This window comes from Charadrius vociferus, unplaced genomic scaffold (genome assembly GCF_000708025.1).
Source record: "Charadrius vociferus isolate BGI_N301 unplaced genomic scaffold, ASM70802v2 scaffold506, whole genome shotgun sequence".
Classification (NCBI taxonomy): domain Eukaryota; kingdom Metazoa; phylum Chordata; class Aves; order Charadriiformes; family Charadriidae; genus Charadrius; species Charadrius vociferus.
In genome coordinates this window covers 615,745-640,180 of record NW_009648677.1, presented here as the reverse complement: position 1 = coordinate 640,180, position 24,436 = coordinate 615,745, and the positions used below count along the sequence as shown (strand labels likewise).

Genomic DNA, 24,436 nt, shown 5'->3' with positions numbered 1-24,436 from the left:
TTAATGAAAAAGACCACGCGGCCCATCTCTTCTCTAATGAGGGGTGTTGTTTTCAGTGTTGCCCCACTACACTGGCAATCTAGAGGTAACTAGATCAAGCGAGGCTTTTGCTCACTTCTCTTGAGAAGCTGCTGCTAAACAGATACAGGATCAACTGGGCAAGCCGCAGACGTATTTGTGAAGCCTCAGTACCTTGTAAAGGTTTGTAAAGATAAACCTGCACAGATGAAAAGACAAGGCAGTGAGAGTTCAGGAGATGTACCCAGAGAGCAGTTTAGTAGTTTGGGCAACAGTCAGTGCCCCCAGAGCCTGTTCCTATCCTTACCCTTTCGTCACAGTGTAACTGTGGGGAAGTGACACTATAGTTTCTATCCATCTGTTTATTCAGAGAGATCTGGTGAGTTGACAGAAACCTGTTTTGAGATCTTTGGCTAATGGGTGATGCCATGTGAGCTGAACATTACATTAGCAGGTTATTACAATCATAATAACATGCCAAGACAAAACTAGGAAGGAAAATCAAGGTATAAAGCAGAAATGCAGGTCCTGACTATTTCTAATCTACATAATTCCAGAAAACACTCTTAATACTGTGATCTGATACTTGCACATCAAGGCAATTCAGATCTTCTGTGGCAAAGCGTTCCTGAGCTTTGAATGTCATTGGAGCCCATTTGGTGTGTTGAGATGCCGGTTTAGAAAGGTGCCAGGACCTTTGCTCCCCAGTGCACAGTTTTGCAGATTGAGCAGTCAGATTCACAGAGTAGAGTAACTCTGGGAACAGCCACATTTTGGCACCATCTTCACTGCTTTTATCCAAAAGATTTCTGCTGTGCTTGTTGTGCCCCCAAGTGCGCAGCACACGACAGTGTTCCCAAATGGGGGGGAAAAAATAGGCAAGAAATAGGCAGGAATGTTATAGACAGTAAATCATTTGGAGGTTCCTCTGGGACTGGATACAGATCCAGATTCCATTCAATCTCCGATGTTAAGACTTGATTAAATTTTCTTCCAAATTCACCATCCAGCCTCCAGGATGCCAAAATATGAAAGACAAGGGTTGCACTGCCTGAGAAGCCTTTACTGAGAAGGAAGGGAGGAAAGCTTACAGATCTCTTAGGTCTATCTACAATAAGTTCAGCAACCTTTCAAACTTCATTGCGGACATCTCTTGAATTTTACTTATGAGGTCTGGATCATTCAGATGCCAGAGCACTTTCTCAAATTAGATATTTGTTCCCCTTATTTATGGTGCATCATAAAGTGCAGGTATTACACAACAAAGATCACAACCTCTCAAAAGCCCCCACTCACTCATTAGTTGAGGAGAAAAGAAGATCAATGCGTACATAGATTTACACTAGTCATTCCTCTGAAGAAAACCATTTACCCAGGAAAGTGAAATAAGTCTCACTCTTTCATTTTGGTGACTGCTAGGCTAACTTTTGTGCAAGTTAATATCAGAATCATAGAACGGTTTATGTTGGAAGGGACCTTGAAGACCATCCAGTCCCACCCCCTGCCCCGGGCAGGGACACCTCCCCCCAGCCCAGGTTGCTCCAAGCCCCGTCCAACCTGGCCTTGAACACCTCCAGGGATGGGGCAGCCACAGCTTCTCGGGGCAACCTGCCCCAGGGGCTCACCACCCTCACAGGGAAACATTTCTTCCAAATATCTAACCTAAATCTCCCCTCTTCCAGTTTGACGCCATTCCCCCTCATCCTATCGATACAATGCCATCAGTCCCTTTACAGAAGCCTACCTCTCAAAGGCAAGTACAGTTGCCACGAACTGCGCTCCCAGGTTTCACACTAACAACTGTGTGGCCCTGAAAATAAGCAGCATCGAATGCACGCTCAGAAAAGAAAACAAGACTACAAATTTGGAAGGTCATTTTTCAAGGATATTTTACCTGTAGGGCTGCAGAATACATATACAATAGTACATTGGTGAACCAGGAGAGGACTACAGTTCCAGACCTAAGGTTGAACTGCAAGGTTCTCATGGCCTTCTGCAGGGGCGTGATGCCTACAGCTTTCTCTTCGTTTACTCACAGAAGCCAGTGAGGCCAGAGATTCTAAGGCAAGGAGTGATGAGCGGGACCGACTTACTTCATGTGTGTTCACTTAGGGCAGGATACTAGCAGACTAACAGTTTGGAAAAGAGGATGTAGTCAACTGAATAAGCTGGAAGTTTTCTACCACTGACCAAGAGGTCATTTAAAGTCTCAAACTAATGAAATTTATTTCTCTTCTGCAATATTTTACCTTGGAGTGGTCCTGGCCATATCACAAATGCAGAGGAGACAGCATGATTGAAATCTCTAACAAGACAGAGTGAGTCTGTAACAGGTTTCCAAATAAAACATGTCGACAGTAAGTGATTGCAACCCCTTCTTTGCTCTAGCTTCTTTTACTGTCAGACTGTAGGTAATCTCGACTGCTCAGCAGAAATCACCAATACATGTTTAATTCACTGGGTTGGGAAATAGGGATTGTGCCATTCCACAGCCTCCTCCTTATTTCTCCCATCAGGTGCCTCACCATACCCCGGAGTGCAGATAGATGAGGACTTTTGCCGACGGCTCAAAGAAGGAACCCGGATGAGATCTCCAGAGTACTCTACTCCAGAAGTGTAAGAGCACCAGGTTTTGTATTAGAGCTGACACATGCCATGTCAATATTACAAAAGAGATTGTATTTAAGTGTGGAGGGAGAAGGAGACCTCACCAGACAACAGCTATGTATTTTGTATTTTGTATGCAGTAAATGTTGTAGTTGTGCATATCTCGGGTGTCCTGATACCACAGATGACCGAGTCATCTTGACCTTTGCCCACAACAATATTCACAGATCTCCCCATGTCAGTTGTAGTTCACGAATCTCAGTTCAGGAGACGACTGTGTCTGCCTTGATTTCCAATTCTGTGACAGAAACTACGTGTCCATAACTGACTTATTTCAGCAGTATCAGCCCATCCGAGGCAGGAATGTAGAAGGAAAAAGCATCCCACATGGAAACTGGAACAGAATTTTAGCACATGGAGATTCAAACCTGTCCTAATCCAAAACTATCCAAACAATGACCAAAACAAGCAGCAGCAGCAGCAGCAAGAAACAATTTGGAAGCAAAACTCCTGTCCTTTTCCTTTCTTAACACCTGTGTTTTTATCTAGCTACCAGACAATGCTGGACTGTTGGCATGGAGTACCCACAGAGAGGCCTACTTTCACGGAGCTTGTGGAGCGCTTAGGAGACCTTCTTCAAGCCAATGTACAGCAGGTACAGCAACCCAAACATTTCTTCAACAAATCTGTACATACAGACGTATATGTATGTGGATACGTGCACAGGTAAAGACTAGGCTGAGCAGTAATATTAGATTTGACTTCGTAACAGAGGTCACGAGGAAAATGGCTGCTGGGATGAGTAAAGAAAATGTTAACTATTCAAAGGGGATTATATTTCAAAACTAAATGTTTGTCCATCCATAATAAGCAGAAACTTACATTAATTAAAAAAAGGCTCAGTTGCCCCTTGGAGGAACAATAGTGCTTTATCTCACAAACAATTTTAATTAGATTCCAACACAGTAAACTGCCAGTAGTTGGTCTGAACTTTCTCTCTCATTTTCTCAGCTTATGTTCATCAGTGCTCTTAGGAGCTTTAAAATGATGCAGTTTAAAGCTCAGAAAGTCAATTACATAATTATTAATTTCATAATAGTTAACTCAGTTGTTTTCTTCTTCAGTAAAAACAACCAGACCAGTTATGTAACTGCCAATTTAATTTAAGAAGATAGCAAACGCTCTCCTCCAGCTCCTTCCTGTTTGTAAACAAATTTAGAGAAGCTAAGTCGAAGAGGGCCCGGTTTGCAATATGAAGAGCTTGTGAGTTTTATCCTATAACCAAAGTAAATTAGGGAGACATAAAAATCATGATAAGGGAATAGGGCACTTAACTGCTTCTCAAAATTAAAAAAAAAAATCAAGCAAAGGGAAATTTGGACAAATAGTTTTAGGACTTAAAGGAAGAGTAATTTCTGAAGATTACTGCAGGGGTGTAATGACAATGCAGAGGTTATTAAGATGTGTACTGAATGCCATTAAACTTGCAGCATCAATTTCTTGTAAGGACAAGAAGTAAAATCCTTTAAGGCTACCATTTGAAGGACGAGCTCTTCCTAAGCACCTAAGTTCCTAAAATCCTTAAGTTGAACATAAGCAAAAAGTCTATACGTAGGCAATATTCTTTTACTTCTGGCAAAATGTGATAAAGTCGTATCGGCCACAGGGGTTTTGTGACTTCATGCGGCTCCCTCCCTTCTCCCAAACACATGGCTTAAACCTGGATTTAGGTGTTCCCAAGACTGGTCCCTTGGAATTCCCAAAGAGGCCAAGGCAATGACAATATAGAGGACTGCTTTCCTGAAGTGCAGATCCATGAAATTCCATTCACCTTCACTGAGGCAGAACAGCCACGCATCTGGAATGTAGCAGCAACCACAAAGAAATTGCTGCGAACTCATCAAAGATGCTGCTGTGAGAGTCACCAAAGCTCGCTACTTTTTAAACTGGACGCATGTATATCGACACCCTCAATACGACTGTCGCGTCGCTGTGCCATATGCGAGGGACTTCTAGTCTTGTAACTGCTATAGACCAGTGAAGCAGTAGCTCGGGCTCAGGTGCCTGGAAGAGAAAACATGCTAACTAGAGATGAGTACTGGAACATTAGAGACCATTTTCAGCCATTCTACACCGTGGGTTTCCCAAAGTGTACCATTTTCCTCATACAAAGCCTCGTACACAGTAAATGTTGAATAAAGCTGTACATTCTGACGTCCACATGTGGTGAAGAAAATGATAATCGCTTTGAAGAAAAATCATAAAGTAAAGTTAAAATAAAATCTGTTTCTTTCTCAGTTTAAAGCTCTGTAGAAGACAATAACCTTTTACATCTGAGATGCAGTACAAAATGAATTTATTAGCTTTGTGTTCTTTTATGTTATTATACAGGATGGTAAAGACTATATTCCACTGAACATCACCTTGCGTCCTGACGGAGACTCTAACTCCAAAACTTGCCTTGTGGAAGAGAACTTGAACAACTGTGTTAATCGCTGGAGTGCAGTGGAAACTGGGTAAGAAAAATATATACAGGGGGTGGAAGGGAAGGATTTGCTACAGCTGGGCACTGTTTCCTGTCCTCTCTCAGCGCGGCTGTTTTAAAGCAGTTGGACAGACACATTTGTCGGGGTACTGTGTCTTAGTTACAAGAGATGAAAAAAGAAAACTGGTCCAGGAAATTGAGCTATGTCAGGGATGTTAATTGAGCTACCAACTGGTGCAGCATCTGCTTGGGTTTTATGCTGACCCCTCAACTTTCTGGCTTTCAGTAACAACAGCAAGAAGCGACCACTGAGTGTGAAGACATTTGATGAGGTGCCAGTGGAAAAGGAGAAAGTGATGCATGAGGTAAGTGAGGTGATTGCATCCTTCTCCACCGGGTTCACAGATCACTTGTCACCAGCACCAGAAACAGTTATTAGAGCTTTTGAAATCTGTTTGTTAAGAAAAAGCTTTAAATCAAGCAGAAGATTTGGCCCCAGCATCTCACACGTAGGTCTGGGTGACAACAAAGAGGGACCCGCATTTATCTTAACAAATAATTTAAAGAGAAGCTCATGCCTGATTATCCTGGCTTTGATCAGGCTAAGGGGCTTTACATTTCATATTTCAATATGTTTTTTCCACCCTAAGAAAATGGCAGCTCATTGAAAGGGAGCCTTTGGAAGGAAGCGTGTCCAGACCACATTCTGGCTGCCTGAGACAGCCAGTAACTCGGTGGTGGTGAGGGTGTTCAGCTCTGGACAGACAAGACCAAGATTCAAGTTCCTGCTCTACTTGATTCACATAAAGGGCTTTAACCCTGGATTTTCCTCACCCTAAATGATCATATTTATCGCTAGTTTAGTGGCACTGCACGGTGGGAGAGTGTTGAAAGGTTTCATTTTCACTCCAGTGGAAAACAAAAGCTTGTTTTGTTACAGACTGGTGGTTCTGCTTGTTGGCTTCTTCTGAAATGACAGCTTGCATGGGTGGAGGTTTTTTTTTCTATTTTTCCTTCCTTATTAAAAAACAAAACAACAACAAAAAACCAATAAAAACCCCAAAACAAACCAAAAAACACCCAACTCATGAATTTCCTCTATGGTTCGGGTGCTCACTGGCTGCAGGGCCATATGCAGTCCGCACCACTTGCCTCAGTGACAGATTCTGTGCCACTAAGGAGGAACCTTCGTAACGCACACCTGTTTGAAGCAGATTGAATTTAGGGAGGAAGCACGAAGCCTGCAGGAACCCTTCTAACAGAGGAAGAGGGCAAGCATGAGGTGGCTAGGGGCAGCAGCTGAAGAGAAAGATGTGTCCAGTATCATAGAAACAAGCCAGTCTGTCTGCTCCGCTAGTCAGGGAACCGCCCCCACGCTCCAGCTACGACTCCCTCTCGGACAGACAGACATTCTTCAGACCAACTCTCTTGGGAAGGGGCAAGTCTCTAACTACAACTTGTCCTGGACATATTTCATGTCCTTGACAAATATACGTATTTCTCATCTGTTTTCTTGTTAGCACAAAGTGATGCCCATTATTCCCTAGTGTTTTGCCAGATGTAATTTCTGTGCCTTTATCAGCGCATCTTAAGGATTTGAAGGCTTAGAATTTTCTCTGGCTCCTGCATCTTTCCTCTTGCGGGATAAAAATCTGTCCCTCTGAATCACACAAAGACATTTACTAGACAGATCCGGTATCAGTAAGAGACTACTGCTGACAGCATGAGCATTACTTTCCTAAATACTCCCTGTTCATGGCATTTTAAAGCACGTCCTTACATGAAGGGGGAAAGTCTCAAAAAAGGGTAATGATACATTAACAAATCAGAAATAAATGTAGTATTTCAATGAGGATCTTTTAAAGCAAAGTTACGGTGTGATCTACTTTTGGACAAAGTGTGTGCACTTGGGTTACTAAAATTATCTTATCTACCAAGACATTAATATTGATTAAGTCATTATTTCAAATAGTTGCCCAAGAACTCTAAAAGCGCTCTACCACATCTTCCTGCAATTGTGCTACTTATCTGCAGTCTCTGTTGATATTCTTTTAACAATTCTTCTGTAAGCAGAACGCAAAGCAACCGTCAGATAAATTCTTTCTAGACCACATATTTGAAGGGGAAATAGTCAAGATAAAAACCAGAGAGAAAAGCTGGTCTCTACTGAGGTTTCGACAGACCTAATTAATTTAGGATTTTACTTTGCACTTTGAAAATCATTTTCTAGACTGATCTTATTAACAGCTGATATATTACCAAAGCATTTATAAAAAGGCTTTTGCTTTTCATTTATTGCTGGCTGGGATTATTTTTTTCTGTTTCCATCAGTTTGACTGGTCAAATAAGATTAAGTAGAGTTTCACTTCCCATGTTGAAGTCTTTTGCTTTCTTGGTTTTGACAGACAGGCAGACATGCAACGTTCCGGCATCACAAAATATTTCAAATGCAAAGGAACCCCCCAGAACATTTAATATTTTTTTAATTACTTAAAACAAGGACTGTGCATATCTGTGAACTTGTGTAGCACTTAGCACAGTAACAGCTTAATTGCAACCTCAAGACTCAACTTTAAGTGCAGCGGAATCACAACCTCAACTTTAAAACTACTCAAGACAGTTTCTTTGGACAGCTGATAAAAAAATCCATAACCAAAGTACAATGAGCTTTTTAGGCTATATATCTTTGCAAAGCACCTGGATTTGCCAAAATGATACTGAACTTCCACTTCCTTAGTGTTTCAGTGTTTCTAATAGTGTATTTCTAGTAGGTATTTAGGGGACTTTTTCTCTGAGGAGCCTAGCCAATATTATTGGATATATTCTTTATGAATTTCTGTCCTTTCATATCTCAGCTGTCCTACCTAGATGGTATCCACGTGTCACGCTTAATATCAATTTCAAGTTTGAAAATGTCAAATTATTTTTTATACGTTCATTTAAGGGTGCTCTTTCAAAATACAGCTCAAAAACTTTATGGTCACAAAACCAAGGCAAATGTGCTCAGGCTAAGTAGCAGCATTATCAGGAACAGTTAGATAAAAACTGATAGCATAGGCTCTGATAAGAGAATATTCTGAAGAATGGGCGTAATTTCCTACATCAACTGGACAAATCTACGTGTTAAGCACTTTACTAAATAGCACACTATTGAGAGTTTCGATGCATGTGCCCCCCAGGTTGTTGGTTGGAATCTTGTGATTACATAGAGTAGCTGGTAGCTCCTACATTACTTCCAGTGCACAAATATCAGTATATAACACTACAATAAAACAGCTACAGATGGCCACCTTATTGGCAGTCTCTCCCTCATAACTGCATGGACAGGGGTCTCCAGAATCTGCAGGCCACTGACACTCTGCTGATGTTCTCTTCCTTTTGCTACTCAGGAGTCGGACAGTGGGATGGTGTTGACGTCAGATGAGATAAAAAGCCCAAAGAGGCTGGAAATCCGTTCTTGGCCTTATGGGATCATGGCTTTAGCGTAAGTACTTCATGGTATTTCTTTTTAAGACAGTGTCCCATTCCAAAAAATGCTTCCAAAATTTGCAGTTTTGATTCTGATTCCAAAAGTAAAACTGTTAGACTACCTAAACAAGCTAGAAGGAGAAGCGACTCTGGATTTCAGTTCTATAACTGAAGGACCATGGTTAATGTATTATAAGATCAAGAAAGTCATAATGTAAACTTTGTTTCCAGAAAGAAGCTGAACACAAAACAGAGTTGCAGGTCTCTGAAAGGAATGCTGCAGTGTTGCATTTAATTTACAGGGAGGTTAATTAACATGAAAAATGTTGATTCACATGATAAAAATGAAAACTCATTTCATCAGCTTTGAGCACATAATGTCTCGTCAATCAATTTAACTTTCCTTCCAAAATGCCAAGTTGCCTTGTGATTCTGAATCACATTCAAAAAACCAAGAGAGCACTCTCTAGTGAAGCTGGTGTCTCCTGTTCATGATCTGATCTCCTGGGGCAGAATATTCTGCACATGGCAAATGACAGGACTAAAAGAGCTGAGAATATACATATCTACTTCAGCTGTTTCTCGACTGCCTCTCCAGTGTTCTCATTTACTGATGGAACAAAGTTTGAAGAACTTGATTTATTAATCCAGAAAATAACATTTAGGATTGTACCAGTGTCTAACAAAGCTATGTTTAACTTTAGACATACAGAAGAACTGGCACGTTTGCAATTGACGGGACATGAGAAAAGTTAAGGCGGCACATATAATAAAGAGTAGTATAAGCACTGCAAAGCATTTACCAGACCTGGGATTCCTACATTTGCTTTGTCATAGCTATGAAGACAGTCCTACAGAGAAATCCCTTAATCCTACCACCTTCATGACCCTATGAATTATATTGTTCGTATTTGGTTTACAAATAGAGGCTGTGCCAGTGTTTGCTGTATGTTTATCCATTCATAGTACAATCACAGAAGAAGAAAAGCAGATATTTAGCTTTTAGGTAACAGTTAGCTCGCGGTTCTTTACACTTCTGTAACAATCAGGCACAAGCAGAGAGCTGACCTAGTAGTGAAATAGGTCTCCTCCACCTTCCTAGAAAAGTATAATAACAATAGTAACCCATTTTACTGATCCAAATGTCAACTTTCAAATGTCAATTTTCAAAGAATAGCTACCCAAAGTATTAAAAAAGAAACAATTCTGTAGCAAGGAATTCCAGATCCACTCAGTGAATTAAGCTAATTAGACTTTTACTGAATTGCCTAGAGTTTTCTCTGAAATCTATTGATGAGATTTCTATTAGTTTCCTCTGTATTAAACTCAATGATCTTTCTCACCACAGCAATTGCTTGTTCTACATCAAGTCACCATTTTTCTACATTAAAGAGAAATTACAGATGAGAAAAAAAGGGTGCAATTTCTGCCTAGTATGGGAGAGTTCACATGAGACAGTATTTCAGAGGGGCTAACTCCCTCACTCAGAGAGAAAAACAAGATGGAAGGAGCTTGCCTTGTCTTTTCAGGCTTTAAAACCATGAATTCCTAGATGTTTGAAGGCAGGAAAGAAGAAAGAGGAAAAGGGAAAAGGTTACACAAGGAAGGTTAGAGAGCCTTGCAGCACTAACAGGGAGCATTCAAATGTTACAGATTCTGCTGGATAGGAGCGCGACTTCAGGAATAATGTTGTTGAGCACTATTTCCTCTGTAGCACTGTCCCAGGGTTGTACCTGTTGGGGGATTAGCAGAGATCTAGATACCGTTCCGTGTTTTTATCCTATGCACACGCCGAGAGGATTTCTGCACAGCACAGTGCATTGCTATGGAGACCAAATGGCACCAACTCTAAAAAAAGGAGCTCAAATGTCAGAAACTGCATTACTATGATGCTTTACCTGGGCTGGCTTACCTCTCTTTTCTGCGTGATGTCATGTTGACACAAATCCAACACGTACACACACACACACAGAGCCTCCCTGACAGGATTTATCCTTCTAAAGATTTCTGTCGATCACCTCTGACTGCTGTTTCCCCTGCTGCATTTCCCCCGTTTGGACAAAGAGTTGGCCGAGGAAGGTTCTCTCTCTCCCCCTCCCAGGCTTTCTGCTGAAAAGCAGAAAAATCAACATCCAGCCAGATGTAGAAACACAAAAATTCCGTAACAGCCTGTTCTTTCGAGATTTCCAGGAAAACCTTCTGAACTGCTATCAGGCCCACCAGGAGTGAACATGAAGTAACACTACTCTGCTGGGTTCAGGGAATCTCTGCCTGACCCACACCATCTGGGGCTCTCCCCATTTACAGTCAACGCTTCCATAGGGATTCCATTCATCGTGAGATACCTGACACTTTCTGTGCCAGCCAGACCGCGAAAGACCATCTTAACAGAGGGCTGCTATCAAAGCAAACCCTGCAGCAAGCTGTGTTTGTTGTCTCCTTATTCCCAGGACCTTAGCTACCATTGAATGGACAGAGATGTGTTTTTTCTTGGCCACTTCCTTCATTGAGTGTTTGAGGTCCAGCTGAGAAAGCTATTTTGTCAGCTTCTTTTTCTGTTAATCTTGCAGACTATCATTGGCACAAATAACATTTTTGACATAGTCACAGAGCATCCGATGCCCTCTCGTTTGAGGACATGAAACCCCTTGGAGCTCCTGCGCTGCTAACTTGAAAAACAAGCCTCAATAGCATATAGAATAGCCTAGGAGAGGTCAGAAGAGAGTGCTGGTTTCATAGGGGAGATAAAGTCACCCTTGTAAATTGTGTATCTCTCTCTATCAAAAACATTTACCCTGGATCCTTTTCAAACAGTCTTTCTTTTCTAAAACAAAACCGTTCAAAGACTTAGCATGTTTTCTAAACCAGGGTGGCTGCATTTATTATTTTTGCCAAAATCTTGCTGCTTATTTATCTTGCATTCATTTCTCTGTCAAGTTTAAGTTTGGCAACACTACGCGCCATGGAGTGTCAGTGTCAAGAGTTTACTGAAGATGAATCTGATACTCTCTGCCTGGGACCTCTGTTAGACTGGACTAAGCATTTCTGAGCTCTAAGAATTTTATACTGTTAAAGTATAAAGTCCCAACAGTAGCTGTAGTGAGAAACAGGAAGATTGACCGGGATAATGACACTGGAGTTAGCATTCAAGGAAGCGCATTCAACATAGAGGGGATTTAATGATGGGATGACTCTGGTGTCAAGTTTCCTCTCATAATATTAACAGGCTACTGCCAAGCACGGCTTTAAAATTCTCCCAGAGACTCTATAATCAAGTTATTGTTTAAAATTATAATAGGTTTGATATCTGCTCAGTTGTCCTCCCTCCATCCCTTTCCCTTCTGCCCCCCCCAAGTCTGACCAAGTCCCGTGACACCAGCTGATGTGCTCTGGGCTCTGGACGCTGCATCCAGATCACATCACTGAGGGCTCTGCCTTTGCCAAAGCCAAACTGGGCCGAAGGCAAGCCAATAATATTGAAACAACCTGATTTTGCTCAGGAGCATCGGGTATTCATGTCCAAATGCAAGGTGCCCAACAAAAACACTACCCGGCTGATTGGGCTAGAATCCTTTTGCACCTTCTCCGAAAGATGAGGCGTGGAAATGTTGGCTCCATAGCAGAGCTTAGTTTCAGAAGAGTTTTCTTCTGTGACGAGTGCGCTGAGATGGCAAATGTACTTACTGTTGTGTCATGCAGCACCTTGCACGATGACCTGACTGGAGCTCTCCAAAATATAAGTGACTTTGAAGGAGTAGCTACTCGGGAGTTCTGTAAGCCACTTTTTTCAAGGATTATTCTATATGCTTACAGTGGCAAGGACTAAAAGGAGAATTGTGAAAGACTGTGGTCCCCAGCTTGGTTTTGACTGCAGTGCTTTGCATCTCACATCAGGCCCAGCTGACCAACTTTGCCACAAAGGCAAGGGGACGCATACTTAACAAGCGTGTGACTTTGGCCTGGTCAAACTTTATTCTAGCTGTACTTTGTATTTAGAAGTATTTCAAAACAATGAATTCTTGATCCCCTGAGTTCTCTGTGCCAGCAGACTACTGATGCACTGATACTGCCAGAGGGGAACCCAGGATTAAATTCTTACTGCACAGCACCCCGTCTAAATTGTATTAAAGCAAACTGTGAATCAGTCATAACTATCAGAAGAAAAACTAACCCTTTTATTTCTTTCCTTGCAGAAATTTTTTTAAAAAATTAATCACTCTTACTCTGTGCCTCATTAAACACCTATGAAAGCTGTTATAAAGCCCTGAAGCTCCTACATGTTATTACAAGATGTGGTCATGAGACAAAGTGGTCTATTTGGCAACGCTCAGCCCAATTTCTCAGCTTTCCCTAAACACAGCTTCTGAACAAGGCCAGGATTTCTACAAGGACACAATAGTCTATTAGTTTTTCCTACTGAGGGCAAGATACTTGGACATCTTATTGCAAAGCAATAAGCGCTGCTCCACAGCACTGGGAGTAAGTGCTACACTTGGTACTGTAGCCCACCACTGGATAGGGTGATGTTCTTACAGTCATCTCTCTTTCTCCACGCTCCTCCTCAAGTCATTGACCCTGAGATTTAGGCTAATAGCAACTGGCTCCATCTTACTTAAATAAACAGCTCCAGTAATGATTTCCCAGCTCTTTGATGATTTTCTACCTCTAACCAAAATCTCTGGTTCACACGATAGGATGAAAAAGTCTCATTAGCTAATTTAGGCCTTCTAGCTATTACAGCATTATCCTCTGTAGTATCTTCTAACAACTTTGACACCTCTCCAGAAAACTTTAAAAAGATTGCGAAAGATTACTTAATATTCGGACTAACTTTTCCTTCATCTAGTTTAATTCCTAGACTTTTCAGCTTCGTCTGTACCAGGAAACCTGACATAGCACAGTAAAAACAGGAACTGTTAATGGCTCTCACTCCCCACAGTACTACACTAAAACGCACTTGTCCAAGCCTGCGTCCGGGTCGTGAGACCTACTAACTTATTGTGGCCCCACACAGACACACTCCATGTGCACGCGATAGCACAGAGCCCAAGCTCTGCGGTAATCAGGCTGCTTTAGACTGTCCTATTTACAGACCGGGCAGGCTTTCAGTTACCAGCACTTGGTCCACACCAGCAGGTTCCTCCACCTCATTTGGTTTTACATCCAACAGACTCGACGCTGGCTCAGGGACACTATAGAAATACAGCCTGAAGCGTAGCAGGATTTGCCGGCAATTATGAATGTCACTCTTAGTTGATTTGCTGCTACCGATTTGCATTCTTCTAATCTTCTAGAGTGGGCTCCTCCAGTGCTTTCATCATTATTGTACTTCTCCCCATAAATGTTCCTAACTTGTAGGTATTTTTCTGAAAGAGAGGAGTCCAGCGCTGTGCCTTGGCTAACTCTAGTCTCAGCCTATGAAACGAGGCTGAAGCCAGCTCACCACATTCTGCGAAACAGCTTTCCCCAACCAGCTCTCCACAGAAACGCGCCCTTTAGGAAAAAGGGTCCTTTAGGTTACAAAATCTGTTTGAGGGCAGGAAATGGCAGTGTTCAGATTCTCATCTTTGCCTTTACCCTGCCCCAAACGGTACACATTCTTGCAAGGACAAACAAGTTTTCAGGTTAGTCATTGTGTAAAATGTGATCAGCTTGGGTCCGTGAGCAAATGTGTCTCAGTTGAATGTCACGGTATTCACACGCCGAATCATCAGTATTGTGCTGTGGTGAGAATACTAACAGTCAAGTGAGACTGGGCTGAGACATTCACAGTTATGAGCAGATTTATCAAAACAGAACATCTCTTTTATCGCCTCCTGCAGCTGCAGCACTCAGAAGTCAGGCAGAGGCAAAATCAGTAAGGAAATACCTTTTGGGGCAGTGTAATGCCCCAAAGCATTGAAGCACTGAACCAAGTAATGGCTAGCTTTTAATGAAATTATTTAATTACATAACCATTATTAACTTCTGTAGCTGCATAATTGTGTGATTAATCAAATCTAATGCCTTCAGTCAGAAAATGTTTATTGGTGGGGCTCAGGGAGAATTTTTCTAGCTTATACAGGGTAGTACCATTGGCTTGGAGCATAAAGGGGTTTTGCGTTCCCCTGAAGCATCGAGCACTGACCACTGCCCGAGGCAAGACTGATGTCTGATTCAGTGTGGCAGTTTCTATGTAGCAAATGAGATTTCAAGGACAGACAGAAAAGGGATGCTGCGGTCTCGTTTTCCAATGTGCAGTCTGAGCATATGTACATTTCGCTGTTGCTGAGCATGAGCAGAGTATATCGAAGCGTCAGTAATACAGAGCATTAAAGGAAAAAACGCAAAGACCCTTGGATAGCTTTAATTTAGGAAATGCATTTAGATGAAAGGAATAGTTTTGAAAGTTAATTACATTTTGGTCTTCCATAAGACAGCTAATGACAAAACTTGCTTCTGACCTAACTCATCAGCTTTCTGTCTTTGGAGCAAATATTAGATGTCAGCATTTAAGAGTCCTTCTTCAAACACCAGCCTGATTTCAGCGATAGGCAGAGTTATTCCCAGATATCCAATCTCCTGGCCTACAGGGGCAGAAACCTCACAAGAACACTTGCTGGGAGTCTACACGGGTCTGAAAATTTCCCATTGTGTGGCCAAACTAAACCCTAATAACATTTCTTTTTCTCCAGCACTCTGAGATATGCAGGCTGGGGGCCAAGTTAAACAGATACTTTCAAGCTTCTCTCTGTCTCCACTGACAACTTTAATACCTGGCAAATTAGCAGCCAGAGCATCCACGGAATTATCTGACACGAGTCAATAGAACTGAGCAACAAAAAGAAAAATACATAAATAAACAGTGAAGTAAAGTTGTGGTCCCATTGCTCATTCCAGGGAAGAATTTATCTCCACAGAAAGTGTGTGTGTATAGAAAGGGACAGCTGCCAAATGTATAGTGTACAGAAGAAGTTTCTACTCACATTTTTCTCTGGACAAAGAGGAAAAACTTAGATTGTGAAAGCAGTGTGCCACATTTTTGTTGAAGTTCTCAGGGTTACTATTTATTTTAGAATTTCTGCTTTGCCACTCAACAGCTTTGGCTTCAATGCCTTGTGCAGGTCTCAAAGCACAGTAACATCAGCTTTAATCTATAATCTCTGCCTTTGCATTTTAGAAGTCACAGAACCCAAGTTTATTCTGTATGTGCAAGACATGGGGGGTTCTGGGTTCCCTTCCTAGAGACGAAGCCAGAGATGTAAACATGCTACGGAAAGCCACCTAAAATCAAGCCAAATACAAAGCAGCCAATCTCCCATTGCAGCTGATTAGAGTCGCAGCTGTTTGTTACATCCGAATTTGGCTGAACATCTCAGCTCCTGGCTTAGAATGACTGGCTTCATGGACTGCGATACACAGGGTATCACCTACTCCACACACTCCCCCAAGAAGAGAACTACAGGGGTAGATAATTTACTGATGGACCCTACAGGTCACAAACCAGTGTTCTACTCTAGCCAATGCACCACACACTCATGACCTTTCCAGAATTAGCAAAAATTTTAAGTGAAGATACTGACACTAGTTCTGCCAGCCAGACTGAGAATATCTGCAGCTTGTGGAAAAACTGAAGCTTTTGACAGGTTCCAGATTCAGACGCAAGATAACACAACTTCTGAAGTCACAGGAGTATAATCTACCAAGACATATTTACCCTTTCATAGTTTAAAGGAGCTTGGCCTACTGCATATTACAATTCTGTCATGCCAAACATCAACCTGCTCTTAGGCCTGCAGCGGTTCTCTCTGCTGTACCATCACAAAAACGTGACAGTGCACACAGCTGGTGTCTTGGATCTGCTGCTTTTCCTATTCATGACTTTTGTTCCCCTTCCTCTAATTACTGTATCTGTCTCTTAGCTCTTGTTTTGTTTCCTGGAGCAGAAACTGGCTTTGCTTTCTTTCAAAAGCACTACATTCTGAATCCATGATCAACTGTTGGGGACTGCAAGCACTGCAGCAGTACGCGTAAAATAAGTGTAATGGATTATACAATTATTTGATGACCTGTGGATTGTTCAGATTTGGTTTAGGGTCATTAGAACGTAGCTTTGTGCTCCTTTAAACACCTAGGAAATATATACATGAAGTGCTTGAGCACTGCCTGATTTTAAATTCTCCCAGGCACATTCGTAAGTCATTCTGAACTGAGACATAAGCAATGCTATAATCAGTCTATGAGTGAGGCTTATCCCAAACAGATGCACGTTAAAGGGTCCCTAAGCAAAGTGGAGATGTGCAAAAGCCATTCTCCCATTGGGATCCTTTTGAAAACCAACCCTAAATTATCCAGATCTCTTCCAATGAAATCCTCAAATGGAAGAAACCAGGCTTAACAAAATATGTAGGGTCCATTTTTAAGGCAGCCTATAACAGAAAGTACCTTTTTTCCCTGCACAACACTTGCTGTTCCTCAAGGTCACCGTGCGATACAAATCCTCTCCAGGGTTCTCCTACTTTTAACATTGAGGTTGCTCCATGTGATGTAAGTTGCTTCTCTCCCACTGCCTTCATCACCTATAATAAGAGAAGACAGCAGAAAATGAAAGCTGGCTCTCTTTAATAGCATCAGTTACAGGCCAGCAGTTGTAATGTTGAAAAGCGCTGCCCTTCACTCACGTACTGCTCAGTAATTTTAAAGGGCTAGAGAATACAACAGAGATTCTGCCCTACACCAGAAGAGTGTGTTCAACACACACTCTTGCTTGCAGTATCATTTTAAGTTGGAGTCTGTCATAGATTATTCATTATTTCATCCTTTATTATACTTAAAGAAAAGTCATAGCCTTCAGTTCTGCTTTCAGAAAAGTCAAATTTTTACCAACCTGTGTCAGAACAATGAGAGAGAATAATATTGTATGTATAGGACAGGTGCATTTGTAACTAAGAAATATACAGTGCAGTGAAATGCGGTAAGCTGAAAAGACAGGGCAACAGGACTCCTGGATTTACTCCTAAATCTACTTTAAAACACCGAGTCATTTGAAATACCTAATTCAGTTCCCTTATCCAATCTGTAAAATGTCACTGTCTTACAGGATGCTGCAAAGGTAAATTGAAATGCTTTATATATTTATTTTTTTTTTAAATAATTCTGACCATTAATTACACATTGAGACAAACCCTTATGGAGGCAGGTCAATATATTATGCTGTTTGTTCTCAACAGGCGGAGAGCTGTTAGCAAGAGCAAAGAATCCATATTATCTGACCATGAGCGCGAGGCTGTCAAATACCAGCCAGCAGTACAGGTAGAAGAGGACACCATGGACTTCACACTGGAAGACTCTGTTCTCCTTCCTATGGATCCCAACCTGGAGTGCCACAGCCCACCTCCAGATTACAACTCCGTCATTCACTACTCGGCACCTCCAGTGTAACCAGCCCAACCTGACACAGGGCATCTTGCACCTCCCAACCATGCTCGATTCTTACATGCCCCCAGGCCTGGATAAAGAGGCTGGGTAAAAACGGAAGGGAAATCTGATAGGACAATGGTTCATATGTTTCTTCTGGCACATCTCTGATGTGAATAGAAACATTTTAAGAGCATCTTCTTTGCTATCTTTAAAGGCCTATTGCAACATATGCAGTAAATTAAAATTCTGTCTATCAGAATCAGAAGTAGGAGCTGTAACCCAGAACTGCCTCCGCTCCCTTCCTCCCCTGGCTGGGATTCTTCATTGGCATTTGCAGATTTACAAGTTCCTTCATTCAACGTTTTACTCCATAAGAGTCTCCAAGAGTCATGTCAAGCTAGTTGTGAAAACAAGATTTGTTCTACTGGTCCTGCACACATCCTGCAGGGATTCTTTAGTACGATGCTGTAAGGGATCAGTTGAAAACAACAGCCATACATGCTAATGTTTTGGTTTTGGAAAAAATCCAAAATTGAAACATCATTCTTAACTTGGGATCTCACCTTCCATAAATATTTCTGAAATATTTTGAAATCCAAAATATTTTGATTACAATTTGTGATTTAATAATTTCCACTGCCTATAGAATACACTCCTAAAAATGATATGGCAGAGAGAAAGCAGACGTACTCCTGTATCAAGAGGCAGGCTGATCGTTTGGGCCATTGGGGTGTACAATATGGTTACATGTTTCCCTTTGTTCAAACAGCAATTTCTTTAGCATACATGCAATAGGGAACCTTGATGGAGATGCATCTGTAACGATTACAAGGCAAAATCACTGCCTTAAATAAGAACCTTCTTAAGCTTAAATAGACAGAATTTCCCAGCGCACACGCACATGTTTGTGTGAACGTGCATAGAATACTCATTAACAACATGAGAGTTACACATAAATGCACACGCACCCTTGAGGCACCGGCAGGGTAGCAGCTTTTTTATCTTTCCTTTCTGCACACAGGCTATTTACTAAAAAGAAAAAAGAAAAAAAAAAAAAGCATTTCCTTTGGATTCTGTGGCGGATGCCCAACAGTTTGATCCTGGGAATACTAGCCCATGCTGAACTGTAAGCATATGTGACACATATTGTCTCTGACTGTCCTGCCAAGGTAAATATTGGTATGATATGCAATGCCCTTTGCATCTAAACCCTTCATGGCTTCACGGCAATTCAAAGTTTTTTTGCAGCCTAATCATGCAGGACTGAATGGATCACAAATTCTCACCTTTGAGAAATTCAAAGCGTGTTGCCCCCCACCCAAAAGCTGTGTGTGGCAGTGACTGTTGGTCTGTGAGTACGTATACCCAGGTCCTGTGCATACCCTGTGCACACTCACAGCCTCAAAAATAAGCAAATAATCCTTGTCATTTAATGTGCTTTGTAACAGTCAATCAGAGTTGACTTCAGAAATCTAGGAAGGGAAAAAGCATCTAGGTTGCAAGTATAAAAAGCAAGGGTGAGAAGGATGCTCGTTGACAGTCGAGGCTATAACCTCCTAAGCTATAAGCCTGCATCTGTGAACGACTCTCTCTGTGCAGTTTCTTCCAAGGTCTGCACAACCCTTTCCTTTGCTTCTTAGACTTGACACTGATTTGACTTCTCCAGAGAAAAAGAATTTTTCTTCATGATTACAAACTAAAGGAAGGGAAAAAAAAAACCCAACACTTGCAAAGCAATTATATTACCTTGGCAAAGACAGCCTAAACACCCTCGGGGCAGTGAAGAAAACGTTTCTGGATGATCAGTTACAGTTGGTTACATTGAAGTAAACACAAATAAGCCTCAGGTATTATCAAAGGGGGAAACAAATCTCCAAACCCCATCCCGTGTTAACTGTGAATGCTGAAGCACCTGAAGTACGGGCTCCTGGGAACTGCACTTCTCCTTCTCCTTGACTTCAGATTCGACGTATTAAGGAAATCACCTGCAGTAACTGACGAGCCCCTTGTTCATAGCGGACCTGCAGATAGCTGTGGTCTGTAGTTGCTTTATGGCCATTTTTGCACTTCTTTGTATTTTAGTATCTATGTATTGAGTAGAGCTGGTCATATAACAGAAGAAACTACTGGGAAAGAATTCATCCGATGAGCCCCAGAAAGCTCACTGGATCGGTTTTTCATCAAACAGTAAATTAACTATGTATAGCTCTGATCAAATAATCGATTGCTTCTCTTGGAAATAATTTATTCAGGTGGCAAAAAGAAAAAAAAGGTGTAGACAGTTTGTCTGGCTCTACTGTTAATGGCATCAGTGTGAGGTGGTTTGTTATTGTGTCTTGTTCTGTAGGTAAGAAAATGACAGTGTTTAAAAACCTTTACTTACAAACTTTAAAATAAGTACATATAGGAAAAACCCCTGCAAGTATGCTCTCTATTTTGAAAAAGAATGGGAAACACTGCTGTGTGAACTGTCTGCGTCTAAGAGAGCTGAGTATATCAACTTCCCACTTTATCAAGGATGAAGTGTAGAGGTTTCTCTGAGAGCAGAGGAACGTGAAGCATGTTTCCTGAGCGGGACCAGGCGGACACTGGTGGAGCGCCGGCAGCCAGATCCCTTTCTGGCCCTCAGTAACACGTATCAGCCCTTCTGCAGCGCGTGAGATGATGTGGAAACAGAGTGCGGACTCAAGTGCTCGAGTCACATTTTAAAACACCAGTGGCATTGACAGTCCCCCAAACACCGGGAGCTCCTCTGCAGTGGCACAATCAACAGCTCTCTTGAGCAGTATCGGCGGCCATCGCTTCAGAGAGCAAAGACACCCTCCGAACCCGCGACAACGGCCTTCAACTGTGCTGGAAATAGCAAGTGACTGATGTTTGGGCAGCTGTGTTTCCAATGTTGATTTTGAGTGGAAGATTTTTTCCTCCTTATAGTAAATGTAACAAGCAAAAGTATTGCCTGAAAAGTATTATTGAACATATGTCTTCTATTTTATTTACTAATATTTTGTTTGTCTTTCTCTCTCCTCCCTTAATTTAATTATTGTTCTTTCCTTACAATGATGTATATAGTTTACTCAGTAGAAACAAATATAGTGATTCATTTATATGGTAAAATTTGTAACATTTTAGTCAAAAGCGAAAGATACCCACACATAACAGAGTTAAGTATTGTTACTAAACATTTCACTAATGCTTGCAGGCCAGGCTCCAGTTTACAGTACCCCAATAGTGCCATTTCATAGCAGTTCTCCTCTTGGCTACGAGTATCTCTGGCTCTCACTTACTCTCCACGTTATTTAGTTTCAGTTAGGAAACAGGGATCTGGAGGAATCTGGCAGGGTTATCTCATTCCTGAAGCGTCACTGTGCAGCTCATGGTAAGGGCAAGGAACTTCCACTGCCTGCCTGTTAATTGAGGGCTGGTGTATCGGATAGAGGATCAGAAGGGGCCAAATTGTTTAAATGATGTGATGTTTGTTATTTTTTTCAGACTTCTCAGGGATTCTTACTCGACTCCTGTCAGCCACCTGCTTTATCTAACCTGACTGAGCTGAATGGTATCTGGTATTAACACGTGCCTTTGTTTTCTGTAATGGTGCTTACTCCTACTGCTTTTGTCCTCTTGTTACCCCAGAGGATTAGGGCAAAGGAACTCAGAGAGTGGGTTGTCTTCTCTCCAACAATCACCTGCCACACAGGTGTCCCAGGATAAGTGCCTTCACCTGCATGTTATCGTTCAGGCTGGTGATTTTAACAGCCTGGTTTCCTATTTCCTCTTTTTTCTAGTTTTTATCTATTTCTTGATATTTGTTCTTCACAGACCCTTTGGGTTGCTTTTCTCTGCTCTTTGAATGAGATCAGGTATAGGACTCATTTCACTCTGCTATTTCCTGTATCTTCTGCACTTGCAGAGGCTGAACTAGATAATCTAAAACAAGCTCTTTTCACATTAAATTTTTTTCCAATATAGGTAAGGAAAACTAGCTTATATTGCTTTGTCTGGAAGCCTCTCTGTATCCTTCCCTGAATGGGAGAAGCCTCTTCATCTATTGATTTTTCAAATTGGTATCTGGAGCAAAACAAAGGTTGGTGACTACCTGTGTGAATCCCATCTTTCTAGTCCTTTCTCAAACAATGAGGTTTCTCTTAGGCTCTTCCAAGTTATCCTCACAAGGGGGGTCCTAACCAGGATGCTGGGCCCACACCACCTACTCAGGATATCAAGGAAGGTCAGATAAAAACCTAAAGTCTGAGTACCGGTCTCAAACAAAACCACTGACATTTGAACCCACTGAGTGCTGAAGACGTCTACATTTAGGGCTGCCTGCAGGCGTAAACTGCTCTGCTTAAGACGTCCCACTAACGCAAACACTTCTCTCCAGTTAGCCTGCTTGGCAAACGCCTAGGAAAACCTCGAGCGTCCGGGCGCTTCTCTCTTTGTATTTATGCTCTTGTATACTATAGGAACGTTAGTCGGCGTGTTAGCCTGTAACCGGCCAGTCAACAGTTTATGAGTTATCTTCTCAATGATCCTTCACATTGAGCGTTGGCACTGCCTTGTCACATCCTATCTTGCTTTACAAATTTGATGTGGCTCTATTCCCGCTGTAAGGGTGTGGTCTTGGGTCAATGGTCCCCAGCTCCCAGCGCCACCAACCAGACAACGCCGGGAAACCTTTGCAGGGAAACACCACTAGCAAATAGCTACATAACAAGATAAAGCATTATCGGGTTTTCCTGAACACAGGAGTTAGCCAGCATCAGTATCGTACTCAGATGATAATACAATTTTTTTCTTATCATAAAGTGAATAGAAAATACAGAAGGTAGCAATAATTCTTTTGCCTCTCCCTGCAAATAGTAGTGGCCAAACCCTGAGATCCATTTTCCTGTTTTTCTACTATGTCACAAAAAACCAGAAAGAATTTTGCTGAAGTAATGACACCAGCACCACCTTATGCAAATAAAATTCAGGGAGGACTTCTGGATTTGACCCTATCAAAAGTCAGTTGCTGTATAGGATGTAAGTGTTGAGCCCAAGCACTGGCTTGGTTGTTTGACGCGTGTTGTTTTGATATGGTGTTAACATAGAAAAGAAAACTTGCTGGACTGGGTCTTGTGGGACCCCAAGCAAATACGATGCCATCAAGGCCGTGGTTCCAGGAAGACTAGTGTGGCACACACTGAGCAGTGTCCCGCTGTCCTGCCTAACAATCCTGTGCCACAAGAGCCCGCACACCCTTATTACTCAATTCATTTTTCCTTAGACCTTGAGTTGTCAAAGCAGCTAATGAAAACTGGGAAAACCCAGTAACTAGGGACTGAAAGAATATAAACTAAGTGCCATGTAATACTCAAAACACTAAGGAATGTTTGTCTGCCCTGTTCCTGTCTGTCTGAAGAATGTATGCACTGAAAACAACGCTTTCTTATGTAGTCAAAAATTGTACTGTATCTATTAACCAAAAAAATAAAAAGATTCTATATTTATACAGCCCAGGGCTCCTTTGTGTCATCTCTTGGCTTGGAAAGTGTTGTCCTTGAAGCAGAATATAAATAAATAATGCAACAGTTTTGAGAGATTTTTACAAGGCATAGATCTCATATTAATTCCTACAGGGGGTTCAAAACTTAGGACACAAGCCTGCCGCACTGTCATCGCTCAGAGGTATCTAGCCACTACATTTGCTTAAGACATTCACAGATCTCAGGAAATGCTGGCCCAATTTGCTGGAGAAATACACAAATCTAGCTGCCGCCAAGAACAGCCCACGAAACACAGAGACTGCTGCCTTGTTAAATCCTTGAAGCAGAATATAAATAAATAATGCAACAGTTTTGAGAGATTTTTACAAGGCATAGATCTCATATTAATTCCTACAGGGGGTTCAAAACTTAGGACACAAGCCTGCCGCACTGTCATCGCTCAGAGGTATCTAGCCACTACATTTGCTTAAGACATTCACAGATCTCAGGAAATGCTGGCCCAATTTGCTGGAGAAATACACAAATCTAGCTGCCGCCAAGAACAGCCCACGAAACACAGAACTAGCTGCCTTGTTAAATCTAAAATAAATAAATAAATAAATAAATAAATGGGACTGAGATAGAAGGTAGAATGAGAATTCTGCACTCTAAATAAGACCCATGTTCACCAAAGCATGTAAGTACGTAAGTCTGTGAAGATAATTTCCAGAACATGGTAGCATTTGGGAGTTGTTTGGATTCAAAATTCCAGAAACTGTGTTTCATTTAGCTTACCATAATGTTCTGAAAAGAACACAATTAAATAAATATTTCCCAATGCACAGCCACGATGTTATTGAATTCTCACTTGAACAAACTCTGCATTGTTGAAATACAGAATATTCCATGCTCTTATTTTGTAGTTAAGCTCTAACATTTAGAAGGTTGAGGAAAAGAAAAATCTCTCAACAACAGTCCAGTGCAGCAGGAA

General features: G+C 41.7%; 1 protein-coding gene across 1 annotated transcript in view; it reads left to right on the top strand.

Annotated features, from left to right (window-relative positions):
• The window catches only part of LOC104287780 (vascular endothelial growth factor receptor kdr-like), a 135,908-nt gene extending 117,910 nt beyond the window's left edge, over nucleotides 1-17,998 (top strand). Inside the window, exons 25-30 of the mRNA XM_009886512.1 lie at nucleotides 2,535-2,634; nucleotides 3,175-3,280; nucleotides 5,017-5,141; nucleotides 5,397-5,475; nucleotides 8,500-8,594; nucleotides 17,788-17,998. Of these exons, the coding sequence (XP_009884814.1) occupies nucleotides 2,535-2,634; nucleotides 3,175-3,280; nucleotides 5,017-5,141; nucleotides 5,397-5,475; nucleotides 8,500-8,594; nucleotides 17,788-17,998 (716 nt within the window). The remainder of the gene's footprint in view (nucleotides 1-2,534; nucleotides 2,635-3,174; nucleotides 3,281-5,016; nucleotides 5,142-5,396; nucleotides 5,476-8,499; nucleotides 8,595-17,787) is intronic.
• Nucleotides 17,999-24,436: the final 6,438 nt, after the last annotated feature.